The sequence below is a fragment of the Schistocerca serialis genome, chromosome 1 (assembly GCF_023864345.2).
Source record: "Schistocerca serialis cubense isolate TAMUIC-IGC-003099 chromosome 1, iqSchSeri2.2, whole genome shotgun sequence".
In the NCBI taxonomy this organism is placed as follows: domain Eukaryota; kingdom Metazoa; phylum Arthropoda; class Insecta; order Orthoptera; family Acrididae; genus Schistocerca; species Schistocerca serialis.
In genome coordinates, this window is record NC_064638.1 from 604520076 (window position 1) to 604534754 (window position 14679).

General features: G+C 39.3%; 1 protein-coding gene across 3 annotated transcripts in view; it reads right to left on the reverse strand.

The window, feature by feature from the left end:
• LOC126477299 (DNA-directed RNA polymerase III subunit RPC1) overlaps positions 1 to 14679 on the reverse strand; it is a 231559-nt gene that overhangs the window by 15066 nt on the left and 201814 nt on the right. For all 3 annotated transcript variants that reach the window (XM_050103606.1, XM_050103605.1, XM_050103608.1), the window contains one exon: positions 1861 to 2029. In XM_050103606.1, the coding sequence (XP_049959563.1) occupies positions 1861 to 2029 (169 nt within the window). The remainder of the gene's footprint in view (positions 1 to 1860; positions 2030 to 14679) is intronic.

Here is a 14679-nt window from a genome sequence, read left to right on the forward strand (position 1 = left end):
GACTACATACATAGCAGAACCAACTTCCTTGCTTGTCCTTACAGTAAGAAGTCTTGTAGAATTTCTCTTTTATTTTTTTCATTATTACCTCATACAGTAGTCCTCTTGACCTGAGACATATTGCTTAATTAGTTAAGCTAAACCAGCTGTATGCAGTAATGTTGACGTTAGTCTGTTCAATCGGTTTAGCTAGCCTAGAGTTATTTCTTGGGACTACTTCTCTACTGAGTAAACAAATGCATTTAACAGATAACCTGTGCGAGTATCAGTAAGGCACATGACTTTTAAGCCATACTTGCATGTTTCATTCAGAACGTATATTATGAATCTGCATAACACGAAATCGTGCCAGCGTTTCATCTATACACGCACATTCTCCAATACTGTAAAACATTTGACATTTGTTAATAAATTTTGTAGAAATTTCTAATATTCAAGCTACAGGATTGTTTTGCTTGCTTTCAAAACAGGTTGCATGATCATCAAATTTCAAGCATGTTAGAAGTGTGTCAAACCAGCTTTTGGGTGTAACACACACAAATGTGTCTCATCCAGTACGATCTGGGGCATAAAATGATTTGTAAACTTATCTGCTGGATTTGAAAACAGCTGAATAAAATAGTAAATTGAAAAATGGTTCTAGTTCACATAAATCAGATTAACACAAGGCATTTACATTAGTTTCAGGCTTTTCTTTGTTCATTTTTATATTAGTCCATTTCAATATCATACTCAAAAAATATCGTCTGTTAAAGCACATTCCAAATGGCAAGAGGATCTGGATTATTATCTACTTGATCAGGTCATCACACTGTTGGCAAATGAATGGTGTTATGCTACCAAACACAGGATCACTCGAAAAAGAGGCTTTGATAACAAGCAATATTTGTTTTGAACAAATATAATTCTAGCAGGACCTTTAGCTAAAGATTCTGTCTCTACACTTCTGTCTTCATCACTTTATTCACTTCTTTCACTCAACAAATTCACAAGTGGCATAAAAAGTTTGCCTTCAGTTTCACAATGTTCTGATTCTCAATTAAGTTCACTTTCAATTTTCTTGACACTATCTGATCTGACTTCACTTTCTAAACTGTTCTCCAACCATTTTAAAAGAGTATTTTCAAAGTCAGGGTCGGTAACATGAACAGTAGACAAAGACCTGGCTGACGAATCTACAACACTAAGTCCCAGACATCATGTTCAAGTGAGGAAGTAAATTAGTTTCTAAGACTAATATTATTTTTATGCTTTTCAGTAGGGCAGTGACATGAATTTTACTTTAAGATTCTTCTGTGATGCAAGAGTGGAGCACTGAACACTAATGCTCATTGGCACGGCTCATCCATTAGGAATGGCCTGCAGTCATAAAGGTGTTGTACATCCCAATAATCGACACCTCTATTACACAGCCTGTAACAAAGGTCATCTGGAAACTTTGTCTACTGCACTCATCTAACATTATCAGCTCTCATATTTTAATGTACTCTGAGCTTATTGCTGGTTCTATAACAATACTGTTTTGTCTTTTCTAATTACACAAAGCAACAGTATCAGTTCTATCATCTACAACTCACCACGTCACTACATTACATTGTCTGTGAACTTGGACATAATGAGTCTTCATCAGCTGCACCCAGTTTTAGACATCAATTCTCATTACATTGGCTTTAAAACTTATGCAAGTGCTTAGTCAGGTATAGGGTGTCACTGAATGTCTTTTTTTACTTCGTCTTTTAAATAAGACATTTTCTGTATCTTATTATCGCCAATACTGAGAACTTTATGTGCCTGTTTCTGAAAGACAGAACAAATACAAAATAATTGAGAGTATGTTATAATCAGCTAATGTATACTTACAGAAGCCAGGTTCAGAATAGATTCCTTCATCTTGGCCAGCCCATATCGAGTGATTCCAAGGACTTCCCCTCTGCTAGTCATGAGATCTGCGACAAGCATTGGATGTCGCCTATCGATACTCATGCCATGATTTTCCATTACCAATTTTATCTCTGTCATTATTGTAGACCTAAAGGAAATAAAAAAAATTTCTCTAATATGCTTTTTCTTCAGTAATGGAAAATGGCGAGAAAGCAAAGAACCGTATGCAAACAATCTATATCTACATACCTATTATGAATATCAGTGTAAAATGTACAGCAGAGAGTATACTTAATTGTTATTTAATACAGACACTGTAAATTGCACACTAAAAGGATAGCAATGCTCAATGAATTTAAAATGAATGATGACTTACTAAAATACAAATTGTGTCTGGATAGCAGCACTCCTATAGTGATGTGTTGTTTTTTTCCATTTTATGCACAATATTGTGACGACCAACCCAACCATCTTAAGGAAAAACTCGCAGCACCTTAGTAAGACTCCTATTTGTCCCAGTGGGCTCAAAAGCTGCCAGTTTAGGTGGGCGCTAAACTTTTCAGCACCGTTACCTCTGTATGTTCCAAACTTAGGCAGCATCAGGATTATTGTTTTTGTGAACTTCTTCATAGTGCACATTTCACAACATGTGATTTGGAGAACACTACAGCAATGGTACAAAATCAAGTGTTGTACTAAACTCAACTAAAGTATTGATGAAATCTACCAAATGATTCAGTAAGGCTATGAGGACAATGCTTCATCATATTGTCAACTCTAAAGGTCGGTGGAGTCTTTTAAGGAGGACCAGGAATGGTGGATGGGCGAACAGCAATTAGTAAGAGTGACGAAATGTGTCTTGTGTCTGCAATACTTAGAACACTCACTGCTGAATGAGCATATGGATGATTGCAAAGACTCTCAATATTCTAAAAGCGACCAACCACAACTGAACATATGGAAAATGTGCATCGAGCTGGCCCCCAAACTGATGAATGACAAACACAAGAACAACTGAGTGATGATCATCTTTAAGAAAATGTGCAAATCGAATCCTATTATTTGGAAAATGTTTGTACTGTCAAGAAAATAAGAATGTTTCAATAAGATCCTGAGATGGAATTCCAACATTCTGAATGAAATACCTTGGTGTCCCTTCACCCCAAGAGGGCAAGAGTGAGACAGCTGAAGTGAAAGACCATGCCAACTGTGAATCTTCCTGGCTGATTAAAACTATGTCCCAAAATAGGCTTCAAATCTGGGATCTTTGCCAATTGTGGACAAGTGCTCTACTGACTGGACTACCCAATCACGACTAACAATCTGCCCACACAGCCCCACTTCAGCCAGTACTACTTCTCCTACTTTCCAAACTTCGCTCAAGTTCTCCAGCATACTTCGTGGGACTAGCACTTCTGTATATTGTGTAGAAATGCAGCATAGGAGATTGTTTACAGAATGGATATTTTCACCCTGCAGCAGAATGTGCACTAAACTGAAACTTCCTGGCAGATTAAATCTACGTGCCTGACTGGGACTCAAACCTGGAACCTTTGCCTTTTGTGGAGAAGTGCTCATACTGATTCTTATTCAAAATTAAAGAGTTTAATTTAATTTTTCTATTCTTTTGTCCCAAAACTGGCAATGGCTTCTATTTACATCCCGGCACTTGGTGCTGAGTAAATGTTTCCATCGGTTCCAGTGACACACCTCCAAGTTCTGTCTCACATCAGTTGTCGACAAGAATTTTACTGGCCTCTGTGCCTCTTCTGGCTCCAGCGCTACCTCCAACTTTTGTCACAGAACATTTGATGACATGGTATTTTTTTCTGAACCGTTTCTGATCTATCTCACATAACAGTATTTTCTTTTAGCTCCAGGGCCCAACACTTCTGTCCCGCAACTAGTGACAGTGTCCACATTTTTGTCCAACTACTGGTGATGGCTTCGACATCTTCGTCCCACCACTGGTGACGGCTGTCACATTTCTGTCCCAACAATGGCGATGGCTTCCACATTCTCATTCCACCAATGGCGTCAGCTTCAACCTTTTGTCCCACTATTGATGATGAAACTATGCTTCATCCCACCATTTACAATACACATTTGCATTGCCTGCAGTGTCACTGTTGGCTCCAACACCACCATCCAAAGCTTCATCCCATCGATTGGTCACATGGAAGAAAATTTTTCAGAATCTCCAGCACTGCCATTGGCTTCTGCATCACCTCCCAATGATTTGTCTCATGAATTGGCAATGGGGCCACAGAAATTTTCATAGGTTCCAGCACCGCCTATGGTTCCAGCTCCCTCTCTCAATGTTTCATCCTAGCAGTTGGCAATGAGTATGTTCACCTTTGGCATATAAGTGACTTCCCAAGTCCTATCCATCTTGCATGACATGCAGCAGATGTAGCAAAGAATTTTGGAGAAGCTGGCCAACGTCAACAAGACACTGGAGGCTCCCAGCTGCCATCCCCAATGCGCCTTCTTGATCCACCACCTATGTGCATCACTGCCGCAACTTTCTCCTCCTCACACAGCACTAGAACCTTTGACCAACTCTTTCCTCATGTATCGACGTCACGGTAGCTTCCACCAGCAAACATCAATCCGCAGTTGTGCCTATTCCCTACCCCTGGCCACCCGTGCCTAATCCATGCACACAATTTCTGATCCTTTTTTCTGTGCATAATCTACAAACTGTTTTATGACTATCCTTTCCATGCCTAATGCATGTACTCATTTCCTTACACCCCAAGTGTCCTCACACCAGTCAATGCCCTCATAGTATAATTAGTTTACATCCTTAGTGCATGGGCACCCAACTATGCCCTCCAGGGATATTTTTACATCCCTAGTCGTCCTGCACTCTTGCATGCCCTCCAGGCACAGCCAGTTTACATACTAAGTGCTTCCGCATTCATCTATGCCCTCCAGGCACAATAATTTTATTTCCCTAGTGCTCCCATACCTACCTATCCCACCAACACAACACTTTTACTTCTCAGGTGCTCTTGCACTCCCATCCGCCATCCACGTGCACTTTGCCCATATCCTTCCCATAGTGTTCTTGTACCTGTATTAGCCATCTGCAAGCAGTCTACCTCTTACACAGGTGTTCTCAGAGATTTATGCAACAGGTGGAAGGTTCTAAAATTGTTGTTTTCGATACAAGAAAACTTGAGCAACTCCTGTTGATTATTAATGAAAATAACCAGCAAGATTCCCACTGATTCCTCAAAGTGAAGAAATAGAAGATAAACTTTAAAAATGATCATTGAACTTTAACACTGTTTGCTTACAAAACATTACATCTGATCATATTGGCAGATGTATTGCATTACTTTCATCCATTCTGTTTTTTAAAGCATAGTTAAAATTTAATAACTTGTGTTTTTAAAACTACATTTTTACACTGTTAGAGTAAAGTGTAACACAAGCCAGCATCCAAAGAAATAAATGTGGGAAACCTCCTGAAACAACTTTATTTCTTTGGATGCTGGCCTAGAATTGAACCTAGGTGACAGTATAGTGTGCTTGCTGTGTTCCATCTCACAGAGTTTGATAACATTCAGTTTCTAGAAGTGGAGGTTTTCTCCACATTAATTTTTCACACCTTTTTTCCTCACTTCCAGGACAGAAAAATGTGTTTTCTATTTTCAGTTAATGCATTTGTCCCATACATGAAGTGCAGATGTACACACCAATGGTATTGCAAGACTGCGTTCTTCATAGTCTACTATAAGCATTCTCTGATAATAAAATTAAATGTTGTTTCAGCAAGCCATGACCAGTCTTCTTCAACTACATACAAATCGTAAACTACCATTATCATTAAGTTGTTCAGAATTAGGAGATGGGTGTGCTCTTGTGCGAACTGGTGACCAATGTTGGGCAGGTGTTCTGCAGCCATATTAATTTGTGCTGGAAATAATGTCAGAATTTGCATGTGATAGTGTGTTTCATTTATTCATCCATAGATCATTTGGTACAATAGTATCAGACAAGCCAGAAATATACAGACATAATATATACATATAAAGTATTAACAAAATAGGATTGACACAATTAATAAAATGTTCCAAGCTATTGTGTCGTGGCTGAATGACTTTCACATTTAAACCAAATGTTTCATTCCCATTCACATCCTTGTTCACAACTGACTCCAGCAAAATTCAGTTTCCACATGTTTCCACAGAGTGGCTCGATATCACATGTTTCGAGTGCGTGAGCACGGTAGGCCATTGTCAACTGCCGTCTTCTGCTGTTGCTATCACCCCGTGGTGAAAGACTGGTACACATCATCTTCAGCACTACAATCCTAATGTCATTCAGTTTCAAGCCTTCCTCCTTCCTACTGAAATTCCTGTGGTGTTTATGATCTCTATGGCCTCTCCATATAGCTTTTTATGTTACCTGATTGTGGCTGCCAGTACTTGAGTCCTATCAAAATGAATGTGATGGTCTATTGGCCACAGAGCATGTTCGGCAACAGCTGATCTGTCAGTCTCCCTCTTCTGCAACTGCCCTTGTGCTCCTCTAGTCATTTCTTGACCATTCTCTTGTTGTACACACATACAGCTTCCTACAACAACACAGAATCCTGTAAATTCCCCGACAAATAACCATTCTTGAGCAATGCGTTGGTGAGATGTTCCAAATGTGCATCAGCAGCTCTGTTATGCAGACGTTCCTTGCTCTATCCGGCAACATTTTTATGATGTTTCACTTATGTTGTGGATGGTGGTTCAAATCCCAGTGCAGCTAACAGTCGGTATGTGTGGGATTTTGGTAAACCATGTGGTCTAAGTTAACATCATCTTTCTTGAAAACGAGCACATCAAGAAAAATTTAATCTTTCATCCGCCTCCTCCTCCTCCACCTCCTCCTTCGGTAGTAGGAAAAGGGAGAGAAGGAAACGTAGTAGGTGAATATGGATTGGGGGTAAGAAATGAAAGAGGAAGCCGCCTGGTAGAATTTTGCACAGAGCACAACTTAATCATAGCTCACACTTGGTTCAAGAATCATAAAAGAAGGTTGTATACATGGAAGAATCCTGGGGATACTAAAAGGTATCAGATAGATTATATAATGGTAAGACAGAGATTTAGGAGCCAGGTTTTAAATTGTAAGACATTTCTAGGGGCAGATGTGGACTCTGACCACAATCTATTGGTTATAAACTGTAGATCAAAACTGAAGAAACTGCAAAAAGGTGGAAATTTAAGGAGATGGGACCTGGATAAACTGACTAAACCAGAGGTTGTACAGAGTTTCAGGGAGAGCGTAAGGGAACAAATGGCAGGAATGGGGGAAAGAAATACAGTAGAAGAAGAATGGGTAGCTTTGAGGGATGAAGTAGTGAAGGCAGCAGAGGATCAAGTAGATAAAAAGATGAGGGCTAGTAGAAATCCTTGGGTAACAGAAGAAATATTAAATTTAATTGATGAAAGGAGAAAATATAGAAATGCAGTAAATGACGGAGGCAAAAAGGAATACAAACGTCTCAAAAATGAGATTGACAGGAAGTGCAAAATGGCTAAGCAGGGATGGCTAGAGGACAGATGTAAGGATATAGAGGCTTATCTCACTAGGGGTAAGATAGATACTGCCTACAGGAAAATTAAAGAGACCTTTGGAGAAAAGAGAACCACTTGTATGAATATCAAGAGCTCAGATGGAAACCCAGTTCTAAGCAAAGAAGGGAAAGCAGAAAGGTGGAAGGAGTATATAGAGGGTCTATAAAAGGGCGATGTACTTGAGGACAATATTACGGAAATGGAAGAGGATGTAGATGAAGATGAAATTGGAGATAAGATACTGCTTGAAGAGTTTGACAGAGCACTGAAAGACCTGAGTTGAAACAAGCCCCCGGGAGTAGACAACATTCCATTAGAACTACTGATGGCCTTGGGAGAGCCAGTCCTGACAAAACTCTACCATCTGGTGAGCAAGATGTATGAGACAGGCGAAATACCCTCAGACTTCAAGAAGAATATAATAATACCAATCCCAAAGAAAGTTGGTGTTGACAGATGTGAAAATTACCGAACTATCAGTTTAATAAGTCATGGCTGCAAAATACTACTGCAAATTCTTTATAGACGAATGGAAAAACTAGTAGAAGCCGACCTTGTGGAAGATCAGTTTGGATTCCGTAGAAACACTGGAACACGTGAGGCATTACTGACCCTACGGCTTATCTTAGAAGCTAGATTAAGGAAAGGCAAACCTACGTTTCTAGCATTTGTAGACTTAGAGAAAGCTTTTGACAATGTTGACTAGAATACTCTCTTTCAAATTCTGAAGGTGGCAGGGGTAAAATATAGGGAGCGAAAGGCTATTTACAATTTGTATAGAAACCAAATCGCAGTTATAAGAGTTGAGGGGCATGAAAGGGAAGCAGTGGTTGGGAAGGGAGTGAGACAAGGTTGTTGCCTCTCCCTGACATTATTCAATCTGTATATTGAGCAAGCAGTGAAGGAAACAAAAGAAAAATTCGGAGTACGTATTAAAATCCACAGAGAAGAAATAAAAACTTTGAGGTCTGCTGATGACATTGTAATTCTGTCAGAGACAGCAAAGGACTTGGAAGAGCAGTTGAACGGAATGGATAGTGTCTTGAAGGGAGGATATAAGATGAACATCAACAAAAGCAAAATGAGGATAATGGAATGTAGTCGAATTAAGTCGGGTGATGTTGAGGGTATTAGATTAGGAAATGAGACACTTACAGTAGTAAAGGAGTTTTGCTATTTGGGGAGCAAAATAACTGATGATGGTCGAAGTAGAGAGGATATAAAATGTAGACTGACAATGGCAAGGAAAGCGTTTCTGAAGAAGAGAAATTTGTTAACATCGAGTATAGATTTAAGTGTCAGGAAGTCGTTTCTGAAAGTATTTGTATGGAGTGTAGCCATGTATGGAAGTGAAACATGGACAATAAATAGTTTAGACAAGAAGAGAATAGAAGCTTTCGAAATGTGGTGCTACAGAAGAATGCTGAAGATTAGATGGGTAGATCACATAACTAATGGGGAGGTGTTGAATAGGATTGGGGAGAAGAGAAGTTTGTGGCACAACTTGACTAGAAGAAGGGATCGGTTGGTAGGACATGTTCTGAGGCATCAAGGGATCACCAACTTAGTATTGGAGGGCAGCGTGGAGGGTAAAAATCGTTTAGGGAGACCAAGAGATGAATACACCAAGCAGATTCAGAAGGATGTAGGTTGCAGTAGGTACTGGGAGATGAAGAAGCTTGCACAGGATAGGGTAGCATGGAGAGCTGCATCAAACCAGTCTCAGGACTGAAGACCACAACAACAACCTCCTCCATGGTAAACTTAATTTTTGGATTAATCACACTGAGATGTATGTGAAAACTTAGTTGTTCTCTGCCAAGCCTCCACAAAATAAATGTATCATCCATATATTGGAACCTTATTCAGTTTCTTGTTGGCAGTTTCCAGTATGTGCTCCTCGAGTTTTTCTATAAAGAAATTTGCTGTAGCTGGGCTTACAGGCCTCTCCATGGCCACACCATCTGTCTGTTCACAGAACTCATCGTTTCATTTGAAGTATGTGGCTCTGAGGGAATATTCAAAGAGTTCTGCAATACCAAGAGGAAAAAATTAGATTCAGCTGTTGGAACACTTCATCATAGTAAACAGTGGTGCCACATCAAAACTAACTACTATCTCCTCCGGCTGGACCACTATGCCGTTTAATTTACTGATAAAGTGAGCCAATTTCTTGATAAATGAATCCAATCAGCCCACATACAGTAGTAATAATGTTCTCAAGAACTTTTCAACTGAATATGTGGGCAAACCAATATCACTCACTTTAGTCCTTAAAGGAAGATGTTCTTCGTGCACCTTTAGCGACCCATAATCTCTTGGTGGTAGCGAGGCTGAGTCAAACACACTTTTTTGAACAGTTTGTTTGATAGAGGACATTTTTATCAACCATGTAACAGTTCTAAGAATTTTGCCTGTAGGGTGTGACTCAGTTTCCTATAATTGCAGAACTAATACATCATTAATTAACTTTTCATAACTGGGATCCATAGTCTTTTAATTTTTTTTGAAAGACATCAGGTTTATGCCAGTGACTGTTAAACTTTTTATTTCCACTACTGCAATTTCGCCCTTATTCAGGTGTTCATATGGTATTCGAAACAGCTGCTGGACACCTCTAATGTCACTTTCTCAGGCTAGAATGGCTCCTTACCCTGTGTTTTGCGATGGTGTGATCATCTTTTCCCACTTTTTGGTGGAGAGGAAGGTGGCACAACCATCGCAGATGACTTCACCATCTCTCAGACTTTAAAACATGGATAACTTCCCAAGAACTGGAACTCTGTAATTGCCCAGTTATATTAAGGAAATAAAACGACTGAGATTACTTATCATAGTTTCTTTTTGAAAGTCAACACTGTGGTTCTGTAATTCTACTACATAAAAAATTTCACACAGTGATTTGTATTTTTGACAGATAAATCTGAAGATGAGCCTATACTGATGCGAAACTGGTAGTTGCAAATAAAGCACCTTCAAAAGCTATGCAGCTTTTGGAAACACCTCACCATTCTTAATTGTTGTAATTTTTAATGATAATATGAACATGTGCAATAGTGTAAGAACTTCTGAATCAGACACTACCAACAGTGAAAAAGTATACAGTCTCAGCACATAAGCTCGAGCATTAAATAGCTCATCCTTTCCACTCACAAACCATACCACAAGGGAGGGTAAAGTGATGTTTCATAATACAAGTATGTATGAATGGGCAGGAGGAAACCCTCTCAGTATGAAGATACAAAGTACTCACCTAAGGTTATTTGATTTATCGAAACGTTAATTCAACATCAAAACTTCTTTAACCACTTAAAATCATAAATGGGAAACAAGCTGGTGCAGAATATTACTCTTACTCTAAGCATGTGATACAAGAATAAAGAAAACTTAAAAATCTCACAGGCACTGCTGTGTCCAGCTATGTACACAGTGGATGTCATACACGAGGCCAGGCTCCAGTGAGCTGCCATATAGTTACAGTCAGTCATCGCAGAAGGTGCACCTAACAGGGATCATATTACACTTTCAACATAAGCCATACAGATAGTCCAATTCATCTACTGTAGTTATGCTCTGAAGCCACAAAGGATGCTCAAGACGTGGATCTCATCTTGCTTCTGCCTGATGTCAGAGAAACAACTTGCAAACGAATGTTCATCCACCAACAACAGATAAGAGTGGACACACATATCCAATCAGCGAGTTGCCATTGGTCACCAGCCATTACCAGTCACCATCACTCAACAGTAGTTGCCAGTTGCTGTCAGTTGTCAGCAGCAGTTATCGAGCAGGCATTGAACAGTGTCAAAGTATCTGCCAAGTGTCGATGTGTATGTGTATTAACAGAGCCAGAAATTTAGAGACTATCATGAATAGCACGTGCATATTGGAAATGCTATTAGATTAGGCAGTCACTGTTCACTGGATTTAGGTTTAGACCAGTGTTCAGAACTTTAATATCAGTGTCACACCTTCTAATCATCATCACACTGAAGTTAAGTGTTGGTATTAAGCTTTTAATAAATGATTGTTAAATGTCACTCATTGTGTTGTAAACATTATTCTTGCTGTAGTCTAATTTGCCCTGTGGTGAGAGAAGCTGCAGTGGGTAAGCACATCACCTGAATACAGCAACTACTTTCAGTGATAAGGTGTTCTTTGCATACATCTTTTATTTTGGGTGCCGAACTGATTTGGTGAACACAACACAAATAATAACGAATTGTCTAATGATGTTTAACAAGATTCATTTGCCAGTGATCTTAAGTTTTTCATCCATTCCATGATCCCACTGAATGGCTGCTGAAGATACATTTCTTATTGAAATGAAAACAGTTCAATTATTTCAAATGATGGTGCAAACATAATTAGCCACAACAAACTTACAAGAAAAATGATTTTCATCATGAACAAGTCTCAGGAATGATATTATTACAGTAAAACACTGAATATATACACTGAGGTAACAAAAGTCATGGGATAGTGATATGCACATATACAGATGACAGTAGCATCACATACACAGGGTATAAAAGGGTAGTGCATTGGCATAGCTGTCATTTGTACTCATGAGATGCATGTGAAAAGGTTTCTGGCACGATTATGGCTGCTGGGAATTAACAGATTCTGCTGACAGACAAGTAACACTACACGAAACTACTGAAATCAATGTGGGACCTATGACAAACATAGCCGTTAGGACACAGTGTGGCAAAATTTTGTGTCAATGAGCCACGGCAGAAGATGACCAACACAAGTGCATTTGCTAACAGCACAACATTACTAGCAGCACCTATCCTGGGCTTATGAAGTACACAATTAGTATCACTTTTAGTGCACTTGTCTAGTGTATGTGCAGTGCAGCAAAAGAGTGACGTTGATTGAATATTACATTTTGTGATGCCTGTGTTGCTACAGAATGGAAAATTCTCTGACAATTCTAGAAGAATGCCTTCACCTCAGATGTAAATATCATCATCAACTTCCTCTCCCTCTTCCTCTTTACTCCTCTGAATTACTGATACCCACAATGCATGCATGTTTTCATGAAATTGCTTTCATTACCAGTTACAGATGCAACAGCTCTTTTCAGGTCTAAACTGAATTTTCTGCGACTTTCATCTGACATCCTGGGTACACTATCATTGGTACAAACTCCATAAAATCTCCGACATGCTAGTATTTTGAGTTGTCTGTTGAGATTCTCATCAATCCAATGGATGCGACCCCAAAAGATACTCATCTTTGTTCATAAATCAACAATTGTACATACACTGAGATGACAAATGTCATGGGATACCTCCCAATATTGTGTTGGACCTCCTTTTGTCTGGCGTAGTGCAGCAACTCAACATTGCACGGACTCAACAAGTCATCAGAAGTCCCCCTCAGAAGTACTGAGCCATGCAGCCTCTATAGCCATCCATAATTGTGAGAGTGTTGAAGTGCAGGATTTTGTGCACAAACTGACCTCTCGATTATGTCCCATAAATGCTTGATGTTAAACATGTCATGTGATCTGGGTGGCCAAATTATTTGCTCACACTGTCCAGAACGTTCTTCAAATCACTCACGAACAGGTGTGGCCTGATGACATGATGCACTGTCATCCACAAAAATTCTATTGTTGTTTGGGAACATGAAGTCCGTGAATGGCCACAAATGGTCTCCAAGTAGCTGAACATAATCATTTCCTGTCAATGATTGGTTCAGGTCAATCAAAGGACACAGTGGAACCATTGCTGGATTCCACAGTGCGACAGCCAGGTGAAAAAGCAGGTATTATGAACTCTCAATTGCATGCTTGATTACACTACTGAAAGGGTGCAGAAATTTTGAAACTGCAGAAATTTTAAAATATGTGCATACGTTACCATGCTAAAATTTCTTCTCCCTTGATGTTGAGTAAGAATGACTGAACTCACCAGGCTAAGGCAATGATCTTGTAGTGATTAATTCTACATAAGATGTTGTTTCATAAAGCAATGTTATTATAATAATAATTATTATTATTATCATTTATTACTGGACATATTTGTCTTGGCTTGGTTTTGTGCATCTTCTGTTTGAGTTATTCATTGGGCTATTGGGTGGCAGTGGGGTGCAGCAGCCGATGTTCCGGCTTCAGAGCAAGTGCAGAGAGACCCCATCACCACCTGCGGCTATGAAAACTACAGCCGACACAACATAGCAAGCTACTGCCAGTAACAATTGAACCCACACACAGTGATGGCAGCTATGAGAGCTATGGCTGACACAACACAGTGAGCCGCCGCTGGAAGTAGTTCAACCCTCACACAGCAACAAAAGCTATAATTGACAACACTAGTACACAGTGGATGCAAACAAAATTTAATTAACAGAGTGAAGTATTGTGGTTTTGTGGTCATAGGCCTATAGACATTTGTGTATGGTTGGTACACTGCCTACAGGGCAGGTTAAGAATGACATGCTGGTCTAAGCTCTTAATTCTTATGATGAACCGAATACATTAACATTATATGCAATGAAGGAAGTACAACCTGTATTGAATGAGATAAAAGAAAAAAAATAAGAAATAGGAACATCAGTACTATTCAATACAGGAGCCCTAGTGTTGCTAAGAAGTCAAAATCAAAGTTTAAAAAGTGATACACTATCAAATAAGTTCTGTCCTCTATATGAGGGACCATTCGTTATCAAAAGTACACATCATCCTCAGGCAGCTGTGCTCACCAATAAAAGTTCGCAGGAGGAAAAGGGGTATATGCTAATCAGGATAAGAAGTTGTTCATACCTGAGTAATTCAAAGTTAAGGTTTATTTACAAACTTCAAAATTTGCGAAATAAGAATGTCAACTGAAACTTCTAAAGACATACTGGGTACTTGGAGGGATAATATTTAGGACTTTTGGTAGCTGTAAGATTAATGTATATCTGGCGTTTTTGTAGAGTATGAGGCAGGCAGTAACATACACTCAGGCTTAGTGGGAGAGTATTGCACTCATGTTCTAACGATGTTGTGTATGTACCCTGGCTAAGCAGGAAGTAAGAATGACATCACAAGATGTATTTAGGTATTCAGGGTAAATCTTAACAAGCAATTTCAGGATGATCAATGAATTAATCCATTCCGTTACTCATAAAAAGGTTCAGCAACGACGGACATGTTTTATGTTTTGTGTGTAGGAGATGTAAAGAAATGACAGCTCTAAGAGAGAAACTGTCAGTGTTCTGG